The 20,202-nt window shown below is 37.5% G+C and overlaps 7 protein-coding genes across 7 annotated transcripts; 3 read left to right on the top strand and 4 right to left on the bottom strand.

The window, feature by feature from the left end:
• The first annotated feature begins 477 nt into the window (after positions 1-477).
• BDF20DRAFT_847046 (catalase-like domain-containing protein) lies at positions 478-3,582 on the top strand. The gene is made up of 7 exons (XM_053079788.1): positions 478-806; positions 897-906; positions 970-1,202; positions 1,287-1,319; positions 1,391-1,589; positions 1,666-1,750; positions 1,823-3,582. Exons 1-7 carry the CDS (start codon positions 581-583, stop codon positions 3,206-3,208), a joined length of 2,172 nt encoding a protein of 723 aa, XP_052941156.1. The 5' UTR covers positions 478-580; the 3' UTR covers positions 3,209-3,582.
• Positions 3,583-5,003: 1,421 nt separating this feature from the next.
• Positions 5,004-6,864, top strand: BDF20DRAFT_904297 (uncharacterized protein; the record flags this gene model as incomplete). The annotated part of the gene is made up of 5 exons (XM_053083008.1): positions 5,004-5,081; positions 5,165-5,317; positions 5,383-5,787; positions 5,867-6,015; positions 6,099-6,864. 5 exons carry the CDS (start codon positions 5,004-5,006, stop codon positions 6,862-6,864), a joined length of 1,551 nt encoding a protein of 516 aa, XP_052941155.1.
• A 142-nt stretch (positions 6,865-7,006) lies between these two features.
• BDF20DRAFT_70299 (uncharacterized protein) lies at positions 7,007-8,571 on the bottom strand. The gene is made up of 4 exons (XM_053076077.1): positions 8,397-8,571; positions 8,287-8,314; positions 7,801-8,206; positions 7,007-7,712 (listed from the first exon to the last, which is right to left on the bottom strand). Exons 1-4 carry the CDS (start codon positions 8,549-8,551, stop codon positions 7,150-7,152), a joined length of 1,152 nt encoding a protein of 383 aa, XP_052941154.1. The 5' UTR covers positions 8,552-8,571; the 3' UTR covers positions 7,007-7,149.
• Positions 8,572-9,806: 1,235 nt separating this feature from the next.
• On the top strand, positions 9,807-10,266 carry BDF20DRAFT_811026 (uncharacterized protein; the record flags this gene model as incomplete). Its single annotated transcript, XM_053076647.1, has 3 exons — positions 9,807-9,868; positions 9,932-10,080; positions 10,151-10,266. Coding segments are annotated over 3 exons (327 nt in total), but the record flags the coding sequence as incomplete, so codon positions are not given.
• Positions 10,267-10,721: 455 nt separating this feature from the next.
• Positions 10,722-12,099, bottom strand: BDF20DRAFT_812667 (kinase-like domain-containing protein; the record flags this gene model as incomplete). Its single annotated transcript, XM_053076809.1, has 5 exons — positions 10,722-11,172; positions 11,237-11,535; positions 11,603-11,668; positions 11,735-11,891; positions 11,957-12,099. 5 exons carry the CDS (start codon positions 12,097-12,099, stop codon positions 10,722-10,724), a joined length of 1,116 nt encoding a protein of 371 aa, XP_052941152.1.
• A 335-nt stretch (positions 12,100-12,434) lies between these two features.
• On the bottom strand, positions 12,435-18,634 carry BDF20DRAFT_69883 (uncharacterized protein). Its single transcript, XM_053076065.1, has 13 exons — positions 18,235-18,634; positions 18,014-18,168; positions 17,826-17,936; positions 17,587-17,747; positions 17,008-17,509; positions 14,798-16,946; positions 14,354-14,708; positions 14,072-14,291; positions 13,833-14,011; positions 13,610-13,769; positions 13,448-13,523; positions 12,852-13,372; positions 12,435-12,783 (listed from the first exon to the last, which is right to left on the bottom strand). The coding sequence occupies exons 1-13, from the start codon at positions 18,290-18,292 to the stop codon at positions 12,544-12,546; spliced, it is 4,887 nt and encodes a 1,628-aa protein (XP_052941151.1). The 5' UTR covers positions 18,293-18,634; the 3' UTR covers positions 12,435-12,543.
• Positions 18,552-20,012, bottom strand: BDF20DRAFT_909604 (isoprenoid synthase domain-containing protein; the record flags this gene model as incomplete). The annotated part of the gene is made up of 3 exons (XM_053083611.1): positions 18,552-18,713; positions 18,770-18,928; positions 18,990-20,012. The coding sequence occupies 3 exons, from the start codon at positions 20,010-20,012 to the stop codon at positions 18,552-18,554; spliced, it is 1,344 nt and encodes a 447-aa protein (XP_052941150.1).
• Positions 20,013-20,202: the final 190 nt, after the last annotated feature.

Genomic DNA, 20,202 nt, shown 5'->3' with positions numbered 1-20,202 from the left:
TTGGAAGGGTCTTTATCGAAGGCCGTATACATATTGAGTCAACCTGTCTGTGAATTGTGCGTAGAAACTGTTACAGAACAATGAGATAACGTTTAAGGCCCCGACAGAAAATACCACGTTACGTTTAAAGAAATCTTTTTATTACAATATTTAAAACCCAATGAGCACCAAAAATTGCCCGGGGCAGATCCCAAAGTTTCTATAGTATAGACTATATAATGTTAAAAACCCCTTTGGGAACAAGGGTAAAAAGGATTTAATCAGCTGTTGTTGTATGTGATGGCTGGGTCAACCATTGTAATAGGGCGTAGCCTAGTGAGGGGTCTGGTGAAGGTGCAGTCATTAATTTGTACAGGAAATCGGGGAAGAAAGAATTATCGTAGCTTTTGTCGAGAGCTTCGCGGAGGATCAGGTTTGTATTTTCAGGTTTTATATCAAAATGACGAAATGTTGATTCTATTGTGCAAAACCATGGGTTTTTGAACCATATAAATCCTAGGCATCAGCTTTCCTCTTTCATAATTTTCTTTTTTTACTTTAAGCAAACTCCTTACATTTTCTCCATATTGCATATATTTGAATGAGATTATCGTTTAGTATATTGTTACTGCTCAGTGCAGTCCCCTATCTCACGCATGCAGAAGAACAAAACAAAAATATCAAGGATGCTCTTGTAGTGGACGCTGGAACTCAAGAGACAACCAATTTTGGTGCCAAAATCAATAATACTGACAGTTTGACAGTTGGCTTACGCGGTCCTACTCTCATGGAGGATTTTATGATGCGTGAAAAAGTTATGCATTTTGGTAAGTTATTCCTCTATGGATCGGTTGCATTATGGATGAGAAACTTACACATATATTCCTTGAAATTTTGTTGACCACGGGCAATTGCAGACCATGAAAGGTAAATTAATTAACAACAGAATATGTTTGATCAGAGAGCGCAAAGCTAACCCTTTGAATTAAGAATTCCTGAACGTGTGGTACACGCAAGAGGCGTCGCTGCACATGGTTATTTCGAACCTTACGCTGACTGGTCTAATATTACTGCTGCAAAATTTCTCAGACATCCCGGTAAGAAGACACCCACATTCGTACGTTTCTCCACTGTTCTTGGCTCGAAAGGCTCGCCTGATACTGTACGTGATGTAAGAGGTTTTGCAACAAGGTTTTACACTGAAGAAGGCAACTTTGATCTTGGTAAGTGTCATTGTTTGTGTTTAATATAAGGATTGTAAAAAAAAAATTGTTTCAATCGACTAAATTCTCTATTTGATTGTATAGTGGGAAATGTCATCGCACCATTCTTTATCCAGGGTATGCTCTTTTGCTATTATTACAATAATGCACGAACTTATAATTGTTGCCACTTATCTACCTGAAAATAGATGCCATCAAATTTCCTGACTTAATCCACGCGGGAAAACCAGAACCAGATACTGAAGTTCCTCAAGCTGGTACTGCACACTGTACTGCTTATGACTTCTTTTCACAACACACCGAAAGTATCCACACTGTTATGTGGGCACTCTCCGGCAGAGGCATTGCGAAAAGCTTCCGTCAAGTAGAAGGTTTCGGTGTTCATACGTAAGTTCCAATTTTTTAGTATTGTGTTGCTTATACAAAGTTTGTGATTTCCTAATGAAGCGATCCCTGCAATTAGTTTCCGTCTTATCGATGAAAAAGGCAAGTTCGTCTTTGTCAAGTTTCATTGGAAGCCTCTACAAGGCCTTGCCAATTTGGTTTGGGTATGAGTGAAATTAATGTGTACCGCAAGTTTTCTGATATGCACAATGTTTCTAACTTCATTTTTCATCTAGGATGAAGCGCAAAAAATTGCGGGCAAAGATATCGACTATCACAGAAATGATCTCTATGAAGCTATTGACCGCGGCGATTTTCCCGAATATGAGCTCGGTGTACAAATCGTTCAACCTGAGGATGAAGACAAGTTTGATTTTGATCTGCTTGATGCGACCAAAATTATTCCGGAGTCACTGGTTCCAGTCACAAAGTTGGGTAAGATGGTATTAAACAAGAACGTCGACAACTTTTTCTCAGAAACCGAACAGGTTACCTTCCATATGGGTCACGTCGTCAGAGGTATTGGTTTCACTAATGACCCCCTTTTGCAAGGCCGCCTCTTCAGTTATCTTGATACACAACTAAACAGAATGAGCTCTGCTAATTTTATGCAACTCCCTATTAACAAACCTTTGGTTCCTGTTCATAACAATCAACGGGATGGTTTCATGCAACACAACGTGTACAAGGGCAAAGTATCTTACTTCCCTAATGACATGCAAGACAATACACCTGACGTTGTTGCTCCAGAAGATGGCGGATATCTTGAATATCCTGAAGAAGTCGATGGTAAGAAGCAACGAGGCAAGGGCGGCAAATTTGCCGATCATTACTCTCAAGCTACCTTGTTCTGGAACAGTCTAACGAAGGCTGAACAACAGCAATTGGTTGATGGTGCTCGTTTCGAAATTGGCAAGTGTATGAATATGCAAGTTCGTACTAATATGGTCAACGTTCTCAACCATGTCGATAATAACCTGGCCCGCCGTGTTGCAGAAGGTATTAATGTTACCCCTCCAGATCCTGTTGTTGAAAACCACAATCAAACGACTGTTGGCTTGTCTATTGAAAATTATCCTCGTCCTAACCATATCAAGGCTAAGAGAGTTGCTATTGTTGTTGGTCCCGGCACAAGTTGGACGGACGCTAAGAGCATGCGTGATTATTTGGATAAAGAAGGCGCTTATGTTGATTACGTTGGACCTACTATGGGATTCCAAAATGGCTTAAATGTGACCCAAACTTTCACAACTACTCATTCTGTTCTTTATGACGCTGTTTATGTTCCTTCTGGCAAACAAGAAGCGTTCGACTATTTAACAGAGCCTACTTCACAATTCCCTTATGATGAACCTTTAATGTTTATTCTCGACACTTACCGCCACGGTAAGCCTATTGCTGCTGCTGGTCTTGGTGTTGACTTCTTGAAGGCTGCGAAAGTCCCTAGCAAAGCCATTAGCGATGATGAAGAAGACCAAAAAATGTACGGTGTATTTACAGACAGCAAGGGCAGCAAGTCCTTGCAGAAGTTGCTTAAGGAAGGTCTTATCAAGCAAAGATATTGGATTAGACTTCCCACTGATCCTAACGCTAAGGATTCTCCTACTCTTCCTGTTCAGTAAGCTACCATCTTGAATTTCCTAACATTTACTCTTTCATTCAAATACGTAACATAGGTAATAATAAAATAATTGTAACCTCGTTTCTCTTCATATAATTTATTCATGAAATTTAGACCTATCATGTCATCTTCGACGTTATCAAATGTCTTACCTTTCTCCTGGCCTACTCAAGTACCAGGATGGAATCAAGTTTTTTCACTCTCCAAGGAGAATTTGAAAAAAGTAACAAGCCTCATTAAGAACTGAAGGAAATGTGAAACTTCAAATTCAGTATAATTTTTGCCAAACCATATATTTAAAGCTTAATTCTTCTCTTTTAGTATGCTTATTCACTTCACTGTATATTTTGTAAATAAATTGAGTCCTACTGATTAATGTAAAAAAAATAAAGAAAAAAAAATTAAAAAACAAAGTTATACTTCATGTGTTGCTTTCAACACTATACTCTACTGCAGATATGTCTATTTTCCAGATAAGCTTATGGGATTGATGGAACTTGGTAGTGGGGATACCAAAGCTGCTACTATTGCCGGGTATACTTTTGTCATTAGGACTAATGAAAAGGTTCCCGTTACTACTTTCTTCGATAATTTTATACAATAGATTAACGAAAGACTCCAAAGCTAATGGGCACAAGATACATTAACTGACCTCAATTGCCAGAGACAGCGCTTATCTAAAATCTCTTTCGGGTTTATAGGGGAAAGAAGAATGTGATCTATGGTTATGAAGATGGATACGAGGGTACCTATTCAAGTAGTTCGTGACCTAGAAGTGAGGGTGGAGTGGGGCTCTGATCAATTGCTGCTAGTCGAACTAAAACAATACGTGACGTATAGCCAGCCATTGGTGATACCAAACTTTGGTTTGAGTATAGGATCTGGGGAATGTGGCGAAACAGTGGATAATGAATGATAGTGAATCATGAATTGTAGTTGGAAGACATAAACGGCAGTACATGTTAAGACACAATATAGCGTAGGATGATGAATGGAAAGGAACCTAATACTTCTTCAATTCCTAAACGCTTCCGTGCTTTTTTGAATTGTGATGGATCTCGTCTTAAAGCATTGGGTTATTTAAACAACATTACAGAAGTAGTAGTAGTACATGAAGGAGAGCCAAATTTCTGCGCCATAGTATAAATTAAATGTGTGTTATTTTACTGTACTATACATGTAGCACGTCTCTACTTGTATAAATTACTGTAATAGCAGCCGCTTGTAACCAAACCCACAAAAGTCAGAAATACAGTAACTTCAAAGGTAGATTTCAAGCCTTGTTCAAAGGCGTTTTGAAGAAAGTAGTAGTAGCTTTCAACTTCATTCATTTAACATTAAACTTTACTGATGACTGATAGTCTCATATTTTTGCCCATCAGCTCAATAGAACTGGCAAACAATCAAAGAAAACTGTCCTCAGATCAATTCATAGCTATAGCATATGTTTAAGCTGTCCTATTTTTCTATCTGACTTTCGATTTTATTCTACTAGGGCTTACAATCATTTTCTTGCTATCTTAAATGCTTTGACAAACTTGAGACTCTTTCACAAAGTTGTCTTCTTTCAAAGATATACATGAAGATGTGATTTTGCTCTGTTCGAATCTTGGTTTAAATCAAAAAATGTCAGAAAGTCCAGAAGATGGTACTGGATCCGAATTTAACTGAAGTGAGAGAGGAGTTTGAAAGGATAATTTCGATGGGCAGCACCTCAGTAGCATTGTCAAACTTATTCGACTTATTTCAGTTGGTTTTTTTTTCCCTTTTAACTCTCGACATCAATATTTCAAATCATGGTTTTAGCTGATTTAGGTCGAAAAATCAATTCAGCTTTCAATGAATTAACAAAAGCGCCTGTCATTGACGAAAAAGTAAAATTGAAAAAAAAACCCGATCTGTTCAACATCTCTCAACTTGAATTTCGAAACTTAGCATTTATCTATTTATAATCTAGGTTCTTGATGGGCTAATTAAAGAAATTTGTGTTGCTTTATTATCTTCTGATGTCAATGTTAAACTTGTACAGAAATTGAGAACAAATATAAAGAAGAATGTTAATCTGGAAGAGTTAGCAAACGAGACAAACAAAAGAAGATTGATCGAAAAGGTACTTTGGTTTATTATTGCAAAAGCTTGGACTTGTACGATCATACTTAATATTGTCTTGAACAGGCTGTCATGGACGAGCTTTATCACCTTGTTGATCCAGAAGCAGAACCCTACAAACCTGTCAAACGTCGATCTAATGTTTTTATGATGGTGGGTCTACAAGGTGCTGGTAAGACCACCACTTGTACAAAAATTGCTTCTTTCTATCAACGTAAAGGCTGGAAAGTTGCCCTTGTGTGTGCCGACACTTTTCGTGCTGGTGCTTTCGATCAACTGAAACAGAATGCCACTAAAGCGAAGGTCCCTTACTACGGTAGTTATACAGAAACAGATCCTGTCACAATTGCTTTACAGGGTGTAGAGAAGTTCAAGGCTGAAAATTTCGAAATCATCATTGTTGATACTTCTGGTCGTCATAAGCAAGAAAGTGAGTTATTTGAAGAAATGAAACAAATTTCAAGTGCTATTGTAAGTGATATGACTCTCAATATGATACAAGCTGTGAAGCCGCAATGTTCTTTAACTGAATCTTTTGTCTTTTTGGTAGAAACCTGACACAACTATCTTTGTCATGGATGGTACCATTGGTCAAGCTGCTGAACCTCAAGCCAAAGCTTTTAAGGAAGCAGCGGATTTTGGTTCAATCATTATAACTAAGATGGATGGCCACGCCAAGGGTGGTGGTGCTATCTCTGCGTAAAATATATTCCTTATTTTTGACGCAATTAACCATTGATCTTGCAGAAATCTAACTTTTTTTCGTTGTCACAATTATGTAGTGTGGCAGCTACCCATAGTCCAATTATCTTTATTGGTGTTGGTGAACATGTTCAGGATATGGAACGCTTTGAGCCAAGATCTTTCATTCGAAAAGTACTTGGTGTGCAAGATATGCGTGATGTCATTGAACAAGTTCAGGATACAATGCAAATGGCCGATAATAAAAAATTAATGAAGAACATCGAAAAGGGACAATATTCACTCCGTGATATGTACGAACAATTTCAACAAGTATCGAAGATGGGGCCATTATCAAAGATCATGGGAAGTATTCCTGGGATGCCTACGGAAATGCTAGCAGGTACCGAGCAAGAAGGCACAAAGCGTATGAGGCGTATGATGTGCATTATGGACAGCATGACAGATGATGAACTAGATGGAGATCATAAACCTTTTGATGATATCAAACGAGTTATTCGAGTGGCTCGTGGCTCGGGTACAACTGTTCATGAAGTGCAGGAAATCTTGCACCAATATACCAAATTTGCTGATATGGTGAAGACGATGGGCGGTAAGGATGGTCTTATGCAAAACATGCCCAAGGATCCTCGTAAGATGAATCCTAAGCAAATGCAGCAAATGGGACAAATGCAACAAAAAATGATGAACATGATACCCCCTCAACTACTGCACCAAATGGGTGGTATGGAAGGTATACAGAAGATGGCGAAACAGATGGGAGGTATGTTTGGTCGTGGTGGTGGACCTGGAGGAGGAGGAATGCCAAATATGGCTGAAATGATGAAAGCCATGAATATGGGTTAAATAAAATGCATCAAAAAGTAACATTTGCCATAAATATACACGAAATCATCTGTACAATAATAAGCACCCAATTTGTCATGTCAATAAAAACTTGAAAATAAACCGATTGCACATGTTGCTCTGCGGTAGGCAATAATTTAGTAATCATACTAGTAATATGGCTTGCCTTATACTAAAAGCTGTTCAATTGTCACATTATAGGTAATAAGGGGAGTATGTGAATGGTATGATTAAGGGTAGGATGCAGTGATAAGGGAAAAGGGTGATTAGGTTACGAATGAATACTTAGTTTTTACCCTCTTTGGCCTTCCATGCTTTCTCATCGAACGTGTTGTTGAATTTATTATTACTGTTGATAATTATCAAATCCTTAAGCTCACCAAATAATTCAACAGACGTTGTTTCTTCGAAATAAACAGGCTTCCATTCCTCACCCTTCTCTTCCCTTTCTTTGCGAAGCGCTCTTTGGTTATTTTCTACAATGGACTTTTCGATAGAAGCAGTTTGGTAATCGCCCGCTTTGAGAGCTTTGGACACCTTTTCCCAGACCTTTTGTGATTCGAGTGGGCTTTGTTCAGAAATAGGTGAAACTGTGACTGGAGGACTTTGTAATTTACTTAGATCGAGGAAAGTTTCTGATTTCTGCTTGTGCTTAGTAATAGTTGATTTTTTGGTCCATTGTCCTTTAATAATAGTAGGGCCATCCTTCAAAAGGGTCCTGTGATTTATGGTCGCCTTGAAATAATGATAGTCTCCATGGATCCAGCCCTTGGTAGAGTATTCAATGGTAGCGAAGAAACCAGTAGAAGATTGAACATAAGATGTACCAAAAAGCTCCGTGTAGGGTGCTGTTATTTTTTTTTTTTTTTTTTTTTTTTAGCAGTTGATCCTTATTGTTAACAATCAAATTTAACATCAGCTAATAGTGTATTTTACCTGCGTACCAAAGACCATTGACTGAAATTGATGGAAGTGAAAATAGGTATCTCTCATTATGTCCTTTCATTTCCATCAAACAATAACCAATTTGGTCTACCAACAATTGTGTACCGGAGAAGCGAGTTCTTTGGGCATCATTTACTGTAAAAGATACACCCGCTTCCTCATTCTCGACTTTGAAAGCGGAAATTGGTGGATGATGACAAACTTGTTCACAGGTGGCTCTCGTGCCATTTTGCCAGGTACAGAAGTATTGCTCACCCAAAATAGGATTAAAAGGTTTCTTTTCCCATCCACCGTTCGGCACACGCGTAGAGAAGCCGCCATTTAGTGCTGAAATAAACCATTTAATAGCCCCATAGAAACGATCTTCTTCAGTGGAACCCTTAGGAGCATCAACCATCTATTCACAATGCAAAGCAGTCTCGGATATTAGTTCGGTCGTAAATGAACGAAGAGGTTTGGAAAACCATCGAAGCTTACAATCTCAGGATGATCTGCCCAGTAAGAGCTATAATACAGTATAAATAAATAAAAAAAAAAGGTTAATTGATGTTCCACTGCATTTAAAGGCATATAATCATCCAACCTACGATAATTCAAGTAATGATTTCGAATCTAAAAGAAAGGAGGGGCATGTTAATTTAGATAAATCACCAGTAAAGGATGATAAGGTCTTCAGAAAGGAGGCAAAACTGCCCTTTTGATCCTCAGGAATAGTATTGAGTCGATTCTCGGTCTCAGTCATCTTTATCAATGTTGGCCCCTAAAAAAAAAAAAATAGAGAAGAAAGTTTGACAGGTCTTGTGAAGTATGAGGAAATCCAGAAAAAAAAAAATAGATTGCCCAAAATAACAATTTTTCGGTTAAAAGCCAGACGCGTTTAGGGTAGTTTTTTAACGGTTTGGTCAGAAAAGATCGGGGATGTTTTAAGAATATTGTGAAGATTCACAAGTGGCAGATAAGATCTGCAAAATTGACAATTCTCTAGGTTTCTCCTTTTTTCAGCTTCTATCATGAAATCCAGAGTTGACCTCATTTGTTTGTCTGATTGCTTCAGCTGAAAGGCAGTAGCAGAAGTACAGAGAAGAGTGTACACGAGTTTCTCTTTAATAAAGCGTGTATGTGATATTATGCTCCGCTTATGTAGAAGAAAAGCGCAATAAGTCGATAGATAGTGCAACATTTGATTGTGATCGGTCAGAAATGGATGTCATAAAATAGAAGAGATTCTTTCGTTAGTGAGATATGATTTAAGATAACGAATTAACACGGCCAAATCTCCAAAAACTCGTATTAGCTGTTCCACAAAAAATAGGCCGTGAAAATGTACAGTACACAAAATACAACCTATTCTGCATAATATTAGCTGTTACACCTATGAGCAAAACTTCCTTTTAAACTTGTTGACGGTACGGCAACACATCTGAGCATTTAAATACAATAGGAAATAGGATTTCTGTTGTAAACAATCAAGCCTCATAGAGTCGGTCGTAAGAACCATTTGATGATCGTATTATTGCTGAAGAAAATTGCGCCATGTTTCTCGTTGAATGAAAAGACGGTGTTTTATGATCAGATGATAAAATGTACAGCAGTGGCTTTGCATTAGTTGAGGAACCTTATTAGGCATCGGATTTTTGTTCCTGAAAAATGCTGAATCCACAGGAACATCGGATATTTTTATTATTGCTTCCTTCCTTTGATAGATGTCATATTGTTTGTATCCTGGCCTTCTAAAAAATTATGAATACAACTTGGGCCAGTCTTTTCGTTCTTTTGAACAATTTATTAGTTAGTGACATCTTCATTCTTTTTCTGTTTTTACAATAAATATCCTTACGCTATGCACAAAATTGATGGCTTAATTGCTGTTTTCCTTTATACACTACTGCCAGCCTTCGTTCTTGCACAAGGGAACTATGCTGAAGACTGTATAGGTAATCAAATCCATTTAAAACACCGTAGCTAATAACTATCTGACAGGGCTAATGCCAACATAAATAGTTCTAAATCCCATCGCCAACACGATTGTGTCTGCTGGAGAAAAAATGAAAATTTCATGGTATACTTTTTAGCCCAATTCAGTGATTGGCAGTAATGCTTATAGAGATGAACTCTTCGTTAGGGTCAATTCTCATGCAGACAGCTTTGATTCAATATATTTAATACAAATGGATGGAGACGTACGCCCTGTAGTGATCGCTCGAAACGTGCCGACTAAACAAGGAGAAATTGAAGTGGACCTTCCACATAACTTGATTCCGTCTAATGCTTGTAAGCAACTACCGTATTATTTTGAATAGGAATAGGCTTCGCTATAACACCTTTTATTTTACCTTAATAGACTATATGACTTTGGGAAGCCCACCCTTTCACTGTTATGCTGGAAATTTGAGGATTGTGGGTTCAAGAATGAGTAAGTCTCCAAAAATTCTTATCGTTATTAAATTAGCAAAATGATAGTAATATCTCTTTCATTGTACAGAAATACCTGATTCCAAAGTGCCTAGCACTTTCGGAAACCAGATTTCAACAGGAAGATTTCCAAAAAGCGAAAAGGACGTCTTGAATGATAGTGCTGCTGAAAAATCTGCCGTTCTAAAGATGTGTACCCTATTTCTGACACTCTCGATAGCGATAATCTTCTATTTCTTGAAGTAGCACGAAAATAAAATCTTCATCGGTTCGACAACCTAAAATATACCAAAATAAGTGCTCAAACTATTCCAATTAAGTGCACTTCCTTTATCAACAGAGCTGATCAAAGTAATGCTCCCTCGAATTACCGTGGACACATCGCAGACATATTAAGAGGCACCTAACACTTTTGTATTCGTTTAACAAAGAAGGAAGGCTGCCGTTCTGTATATGTTTTAAGATTTATTTGAAACCGAATTTCAGATTAATATTGTTGGTCAAGTATCTGCGACTTTACTTAAGATATCGTTTAATCTATCAATGACTTGATGTATGTCTGGTCGAAGAGCGGGATCTGTTGTTAGTAACCATCTAATGAGCTCTTTTACATCCTCAGAATAAAGGCTTTCATCTGGAATTTTGAACTGATTGTTAAGCACAGCCAAAGCAACTGATCCACCTTGATCATTCATCTCAAACGGTGATTGACCATAAGCCATAGCAAAAAGTGTGCAACCTAACGACCAAATATCAACTTTCTCAGTCAAGGTAGTGCCAACTTTAACATCAAATAGTTCAGGTGCACGGAAAGGCATTGTACAATGTTCTGCTGCTAGATCCTGCTGATGTAGTGCTTCTTGCCTATTGTTGATTTGTACACGAGCTGGACAAGCTGAACCAAAATCCATTAGAATCGGTGTTTCGCCATCATCTGAAAGCAAAACATTCCTAATAATTCAAAACTATTTAGGCTCTAGACTTTTAAACGAATATGGTGTGTATTGAGTTCTACCCTGGTTTAATATCTTTATGTACCCAAGGCACAAATTCTCCGTTTTCTCCTACCCGAAGCTGGTCGCCTGTGGGTTGATCATGAACATTGCTAAGTAAAGCTTCTTCTGGTCTATGATCTTCATCTGGAGTTATCGCTTGCTGAGCATCGTATAGCACTTTTGTTCCTCCATTTGCTGTGTACGTATGGAATTCGCGAACGGCTACACAAACGTCGCGAAAGATTTTCAGTAGATACTGTTCTGGGAAGTGATTTTGATTTAGATTATTTCTATTGATAGCGTCTTGTAAATTCCCTTTCTATTATAAAAGCGGATAATCAATATACCACCCTTTATCTTTTTTATACAAAAAGTGAACTACATACAGAATAGTATGGTAGCAATATATATACGGTTTTATTGCCGTCGGGTTCAGATATCGTACACGAGTCCTAGTAATACTTACTTCATTACTACTCTGGAAATAGCGCTAAAAGAAATTCTCTATTCTCACTTACTATTAGACGTATAATGTTCTTGTGATTGAAAAGCTGGTAAATGTCTATCTCTCGTTGAGCCAATTCTGCATCCTCTGTACCCAATGTACAGCGAATTTTTTTCAGAGCATAAAAGTTGCCCGAACCATCTTGAACTAAGTATACAAAAGAAAACCCACTATGCAATATTTAAGTATCATCGAATTTGGTCAGATAACCAGTGCTCTCATTTCTATAAGTTACCCTTCTCCTAATAACTTAACTACACGATAGGCTCTTCCGTTGATACTCAAGTTTGCATTGGGTATACAACATCCTGCGAACGATGAGAATGTGCCAAGTACTGATGAAAGAACTTCAAGTAAAGACGAAATTACAGAAGACATGAGCTTCGAAGAACAATTTTTTTTTACTTATTGATTGATATGTCAGAGTGCTGGAGGCAGTCGAGCTGTATCCATATATCTTTATAAATATAGTAAAGGGCAAGTGTTCTGAAAAAGACTTCTTTCTGTACCATCAAAAATGAACCTGATGATTGCCAACCCGTTATCAGATTTTTGACTTTTTAAGATTCAGACAATAATGGATGCTTGATCCAGCTTTTGCCAACTGTCCACTGATAATTCTCGAATATTGGTAAGTCTACATTTTCTGCTTATTATAGAACTCAAGTCGTATGATATTGCTCGAATACAAATGCTCTAAATGTCTGTAGCATGGTAGTATACAAAACTATGTTGCTCCATATTTAAAAATAACCAAAAAGCTGAATCTCAGACTTTGTGAAAGCTTCACATAACAATCAAGTATAGTTGGTGATGCTTCAATTACAATTTATTAAGGTAATAGTCTGGTGCGAGCCAATAATGTGTAATCTCATTGTTATTGATTCCTTTACTTGACAAAACTGCTGTAATTCGTCGTTTATCGAAAATTGAACTTCGGTGAGGCCGAGAAGCACGTCTAATTGTTTTAGATACAATGCGATGGCTTTCTCCAAGGTATTTTAATATGTGATACAACTCATAATCACTCAAAATATCGTGAAGTTTAGCGCGCAAATTTCCCTGAAAATTTCAGTTGAATTAGTTAGTGAAGATCGAACTTTTGAAGAGCAAATTAAAGATAAACTTACAAATGTGATGCCTGGTTTGGCCAATATATGGCTCATGATAACCTCAGCCGTACCTTCTAATGCAGATTCCAATAAATGTCCATTCGTATCATGCCACATTAACGGATAAATCCAGCGTTTATTTGTTGAATCATGCATCAGCCACTTTGGGGCAAATACCGTTGCTACATATCGTAGAGAGCTGAAACCAACAATATGGATAGCAGGTGGCTTTGATTGAAGAAGGAAGTCTAACGCTCTGAGAATATCATCAGTGTTCGTATTCAGTTCACTTTGAATTTCAAACGTTGAAGCTCCTCTTGCACCAAAGTGATGAATAACATTGTAAACAGGTTGAGCCCATGGATCCAAATTAGTGACAGTAGTGATGGTACACTTATCAATATCTTGCAATGTAAGTGTCGTTTTAGACACTTGTGAGATAGAAGTATAACTTCTTGAATATATGTTGTCTACTATATCTTCCCCTATTGTAACCTGTAAATCAAAATTTCTAAAGACAAATGCATCTCTTAACGGGACTGAATGAAGAAACGAGTTAGGGAGAAGCAAGAACAAGCAGCTTATACTCAAAGGATTATTAGAATTTGACTTACTAGCTGTCGGCTTAGGATAACACAAAACCTTTTTTGATTGCAAGAATTGTTCCTTATTCAACAGGTCAATATTTAACTAACCATGAACCAGTAAAGCAATGCAAATAAGCAAAATAATCCTTGATCGTTTCCAAGATTTGCTTCAAGCGAGATAAATCTTACCTTCCCTTGCGAAAAGAGATCCAATAAAGCAGCCATAAAGCCACTATTCAGCAATGCGGTCGTTAAGTTACAACTTCTTTCTGAAACAATTGCACTGTAGAAATTGCGAGCTTTTTCAGTCATTCTTTCAGGAAAAATGCTTGTAGCTAAGTTCATGAATCTGATATTTGATCCTTCAGTATTGTAAGTATAAGCAAGCAATAGAAAAGAGAGAACAAAGTACCTTTCCGAAACATTTATACGTCTTCCAGGTATACGTCCGTATCTACTCTTGTCGCTGATGATTAATTCTTTGGATTTGAGCTCATGTAGTGATTGTTGTATAAGGTCTTCAGGGTAAACTGAAAGCATCTTGTAAGCATCTTTTGGAGCATAACGATCGTCAGGAGTCATAAGATTCATCTGAATAGCTAAGATTAGTATAATTCCTTTTATAAATATAAGGATTGGTGATATATTTACTTTAATTAGCGTAGCAATGAGCTGCTTCGAAACCTCAGTCTTATTATACGTTGACAGATTTGCTTTAGTATCATAGTCCTGTTCACCAAAGGGATTGACAGAATGGGATATTAATAACCGTTTTGTCTGTTCATTTTGACTGTCGCTTCGTTCGATACGGTAACGTTCTCTCAACTTCTTAGCCTGTGATGGTAGCAGTACAGTGATGGCTACTTTGCGGCTGATTTATTTCTTTTAGTTTACTGCTTAATGATACTTTAAATAAGCCCAAGAACTGATTACCTGTCCTCCTCTTTCAATTTACGAAGAAAATACTCGAGATATGTGGTCAGATCATAATTGACCGTATCCCATGAATTCTCATCTGTGATCTCCTTTTTCTCGAGCCCTTCTTGATAATATTTGAGCCACTTTGTTTTCAATTCTTCAATATCAGTTGTCAATTGCGGACGTTTGTTAAGCATTGCATTAAGCTTATGACGGCATCTTTCAGGAGTATGATTTGGTAACACTTGGGAGATTGGGCTCCAATAAAAAAGAGACATTTTCGCTCTGGTTTTCATAATACAATAAGAATGAATAAGAATATCTTTTTCAAGTGATGTGAATGGATCCTTAGTACGACGGATGCCTGTAACTTTTGACCATGTTAGAATTAATTAGTATGCTTTAACTACCAGCTTTAATTCTCATGCTTATTTTACATATATTATAATAAATACTTACTTCTGCTATTCCCATTGAGGCTTTGATGAGGCTCAACAACGACTCTAAGTTTTTTAACCTTTCTACTTCCTATGAAAGTTGGCTGTTGAAACATTTCCATTTCTTGGTTATCATAATGTGGAAGCGCAACTTTTTGCTTTTGAATGGAAGCGCGTATAAGATCATTGACAATAGCCGAAGACGATTTCCTTGGCGGCTTTTTCAATCTATCAGTCCGTATCTTCTTCATTTCAAATTTTTTGAAAGAGATTAAAACGGCATTATAATAAATTCTGACACGCTTCGCTGACAAATTTGTCAATTTCATTATATGAGAACGTAAGACTCTATTATCCACATCGGGCACAGTTTTTGCTTCGAAATCGACAAAAGAGTCTAACGTAGCCTTTTGTTCGTCTGTTATTGATGTATTTGAGCTCCAACCCCTTCTTAGAGTGATTCCTGCTAAAGGGTCATTTTTGTCAGCGATATAGTCAACATCTTTTATGGTCTCTGTACAATGCGTTTGTAATTGATTCCAATATGCGGAAACATCTTCCGAGCTTTCAAGTGGTAATTTTACGATTAAAGGCCTCTCTTTCTTTGTATAATCCCGTATATTCCCAATTCTATGTAAAGCAATTCTTAAGGGGACGTTGGGCCCTTGCAATTCCTGATCATGAACAGGATCAATCAATTCAAGTGCCTTAAGCAGACTTAATGAACGAGTAAGAGTATATCGGAACTTTCTTACTGCATCGCTCATTATCGTTTTGATATTGTGGGGCAAGTCTTTCAGAGCGACGTCAAGGTTGACTCTTGTGTTCAAAAATGCCAAAAAAGTCTGATTTTCAAACGGTAACACACCATAAAGCTGTATAAATGTTTTCAAAGGCATCTGATTCAGCATATCACTCATTGCAATCACTCTATCAACCGATTGTTCACTGATACAATAACTGAGCATAGTCTGGTGTAATATACGTGCACGATGCCATTTTGAAGTTGAATAGCCATATTCTGTCGCCCTGAATAACCAAGCTTTCTTTCTGAGAGAAGAGTCCAACGCAATAGCATTGTTACCGGAAATGACGGTCCCATTGAAAGAATCTGTAAGGCCATTAGTAGCCCCGTACTCAGTACTTGGAGGCGATCTCAGTTTTAAACCTTTTGCTTCTCTCTTCGTCGGTACCTCCGTAACGTTAACCGTTTCCAATTCACGACGTTTAGGGCCACTTGATGTAATACACTTCAACTTATCGATATACTGCTGTACCTGTGCGTCATTTTCTGATAGAGTTGGATGCAGTAAAAAAGTTTTTTTCTCTGTGACTCCAAAGGAAGTCTCGATAACAGTAACATAATATTTCAACTTGTTTTGCTCTTGCAGTTGTTTGACTAAAGCAAAGAAAGTCTTGCGAGCGATCCCTTGACCATTTGCTGCTGCTGCCTCCAGTTCTACGAATTTATTGTATAATTCATGGTTCAGCTCAAGAATATTTTGTTCTTCTAGCATTTCTAGTATAATAGCATATCGACGTGCTTTAGTATTATTTTGAACAGTTGTTTTAATACGACGACCAGCTTTGCTTTGAGATTGCTGCGACTGAATATCGTTATCTTCACGTTTTCGTTTATTATTATTTGACGAATTGCAATGTATTTGTTCAGTTGATATTGGTACTGTAACTTCTGAAACCTTTTCAGAAGGGCTTTTAAACGAACTATTACTCGCTGCATCGTCGATTTCTATAGAAGCAGCTCGTGTGTCGATTACTTTGTATTTCTTAGTCGAGCTATTTCCATTGTCGTTTGTTTTAATTGTTTCTGAGTACGATCTAGATCGTTTCATCGGAGAGTTTGAATGATTTACATATTCCTTTGTCTCAAATCCTACCGAGTCAATGTCGCTGCTCACATCAAGTTCAGGGTTAGCACTAAAAGAGCGATCTTCAACATGCGGTTCACTGGATATACTATGACTATAAAACGCTGATTCCTTCCAACCCTCTTCTGAGTAATATCTATACTGTTTGACTTTTCCGCCGATCTCTTCAGTGCGATATAATGGATATTTCTGATTGGCAAGGTCACCCGAGATAATGAAGGTGTTATCGCAGAAAAATTTGAACAAATTACTATCTATATATGGATAGGTTTTTGTGAAATCCTATCAAATTATGAAGTCAATAAGTTACAAATCTAATCATCTATTGATACTATTATATTACCACTTTTGAGAAGCCGTCTCCTCTTGAACGGACGATATCTTGATATACCACATACTCGAAGGGTAGGTCTCGAAGAATTGCATACCTATTACGCTGGCAAGGCCTTACGGATGTCTTATCGTCGGCACATAACTCACTTGTCCTCTTAATAGTCTCATACTCCGATTTTCTCGGTAATCGAACAGAAGCCACTCTAGATATACCATCATAAGCTATAAATTTCACGAGTTGTCCTTGATCATGCATCTTACAAATCGTCGCTCGGACCCATTTTCCTGGCTGTCCACCAGTTATTCCCAACGAATGAACTAAATTTCGTAAGGACATCATGTTGTCGTCAGCTTTTTTAAGTTGATCAAGTATATCCTTCTTTAGCTTCTCGATGCGGTATAAGGATTCTGTATCAACGCGGACGCTATTTGTTTCAGCGACTGAAGCGACAAATTGCCAGTGATACAGTATATTTGTTGCTCTTTTCGCTCTGTAAACTTTCTCTTTGATTCTAGAATATGACATATACATTAGCGTTGGCCTAAATAGTCTATTGGCAATTGAATGAGGAAACATATATGCTTTTACATCAAACCAAGCTGGCATAGCCTTTTTAAATAACGAAAAGTTGTTTTATGGTTGATTTGTAATAGCTCTGCTAGCTCAAGCTGAGTCACTCCTGTTTTTTTGCTTTTGGCTACGATACTCAAGATATTTCGATAGATCTCTGTCAAATTCTTTTTCTCTGACTGTAGCAAAAGATAAATTTAGCTGAAAATTTGATCCCCATTTCACTTTTACAGTCTGCATGAATTTCATAAGACTACCTTCAAATGGCCGTACAGAATGTCGTCCTGTATCTTTTCTGCTGCTTTAACTGTTATATCGGTTGATAATTCCTCAAATGAGAATTTAGGAGCTTCAATTACAGTATCGTTCTATAAGAGAGAGTTAGATCTGTCGAATCTATTTGATCGTGTTCGACTATTATAGCTTGAAGCCTAGTTTCTTCTACCTTCATGAATATGAGATGAGGATTGTCTTTTACTTTTGTCCAAAGAAAAGCTTTATATCCAACATCAAATTGTAATGGTTTCAATAGTTTTTCATTTGTAAGTGAGCTTCCAATGGCTTTTCGTATAAGCTCGAAAAAACGATCAAATGAACATCCTATGGATATTTCTCTGTTCCGATTAGGCATTGAATTAGGGTGTTTACAGTCATAACGGTAATTACCCTTCTCCCCTTCTAAAGCTATGTCGAATACAATTTCTGACAAAGCTTTATCAAGCATCGTAGTGAAGAATGTCAACCCTGAGATTTTAGCCAAAAATATTAGAAAAGTGGAGAGCAAAAATCTGACATTTGACAGATAAGGAAACTCAACTATTTCAATAAGCACTGCGAAAGCATCCGAAACAGAAACATTCCTTCAGTCTTTGTATTTCTGTTCTCTGAATGTGTCTCTGGCTTCTGGAATATATTATACATTGGTTTAAGTAAAAACGGGATCTATTTACAAGGATAAATCAGAGTCTATCAAATTAAGTAGTCTATCCCTTCTTTGTGGGTAAATTGTTAGCTAGTTGGACGAGTGCTATTTGAGCATCTGAGCTTGGTAACTTTTCTATAGCTGATATTGCTTTTGTTATATGCATTTTTGCAAACTCTAGAGTTTTCTTCAAACCAGAACTTTGGTACACTAATAATCGAGCCTATTTATATGGAGTTAGAAAAGTAAGAACTTCAACCGTAGAAGTACTATCCTTACCTTCTCCTCATCTCCTTCATGTTTGCATTCTCGCTCGAGTAAAATTTTCAGCTCTGGGTATTCATCCCAAGCAATTAAAACTGGTGCAGTCAACCAGTTCGAATGTTGGTACTTATCCAATCTTGCGGTTGTTGAGAATGTACGAATGTCATCGATTAGCTTAAAAGAAACAGAATTTAGCTATTATTACATAATGTGATAAGTGTTGCTATTTGGTTACCTGTAAAGCTATTCCAAAATTCTTGCCATACTCATAAGCAACGTTTGTTATTTCATCGGAACATCCAGCCAATACAGATGAGGCTTTACAACTTTGAGCAATCAAACTACTAGTTTTCATATAGATCTTTTCCGTATAGTAATCGAGCGCTTTCTTAGCATCTAAATTCCTTTCATAGATATCCTTATATTGGATAAATTCTCCTTCGGCCAGATTCGCAAGACAAGTAGCCATCAATTCTATACACTCTGCTTTTTTCAGTTGTGCTAAATTCACTGACGCTCTCGCCAGTAAGAAGTCGCCTGCCAAAATAGCCATTTTATTGCCGAATCCTGCAGTAACCATTTGTCCCCCTGTCTCTCTAACATCATAATGAAGTAGAGAAGATGTATATATCAGTTCTGATATTTCTGCTAATTTTCTTTGTGAAGGTAGTATAGGGTTTTCAAGACTGGTGAAATCTATGTTTTGCTCGTCTTCGCCTGTTTCTTGTAGCATTTGCTTTTCTGGTTTCTTTGTTGCGTTGCAAGTAGCTTTTGCCATCAAAAGTACCAACAACGGCCTCAATCGATGGGTATCATTTTGCAGATAATGTTTTCGCATTGTATCGATAAATGGATGGCCTGAACCTAACAGGCTCGTAATATTTCTTTTTAATTCTCTTAGGTCTTTGCCGATCAATTTGACAGGATCAAATATTCTCTCTTGGTCGGCCGAGCTGACAAGACTATGGGCTTCTTTAATAGCATCTTCCCAATTATCTGCCTGACCAGTAAAGGGTAGTGTTTCAACGTTCGGTTGTGTGAGCTTACGAAGAGGTGGAGCATTTAGTAAAGAGGATTTCAGAAATTTGACACTATGTGTGAATCTGTTGAGAGCGAAGTTGTCCTCTTGTACTTCAGCTTCTGCTGCTTTTTTGAATTGCAAAGCTGATCGGTGGAAGCATCTGCAAGCAACTGACCTTGGTAACTGCCGTCTGAACCATATAGAGCTTTTGGTTGCTTTGATACTGCTGAGTAACATTTAAATATGACAGACAGAAGTCTTCCTTAAAAAGATTACCCCGGTTTCTGATGATTTTGAATACGTTTAAACAGAGATTTTATTACATAATATTAATTTTTTAAAGCCCAATGGACACGAGATATTAAGCTTATCTAAATTGCCCGGGGCAGCTCCAAAGGCTTAAAAGAAACTAAAAACCCCTTAGGGC

Source organism: Mycotypha africana (genome assembly GCF_025528875.1).
Source record: "Mycotypha africana strain NRRL 2978 chromosome Unknown BDF20scaffold_1, whole genome shotgun sequence".
Classification (NCBI taxonomy): Eukaryota; Fungi; Mucoromycota; class Mucoromycetes; order Mucorales; family Mycotyphaceae; genus Mycotypha; species Mycotypha africana.
The sequence above is the reverse complement of the archived record's forward strand: the minus strand, read 5'-3'. Positions and strand labels throughout refer to the sequence as shown.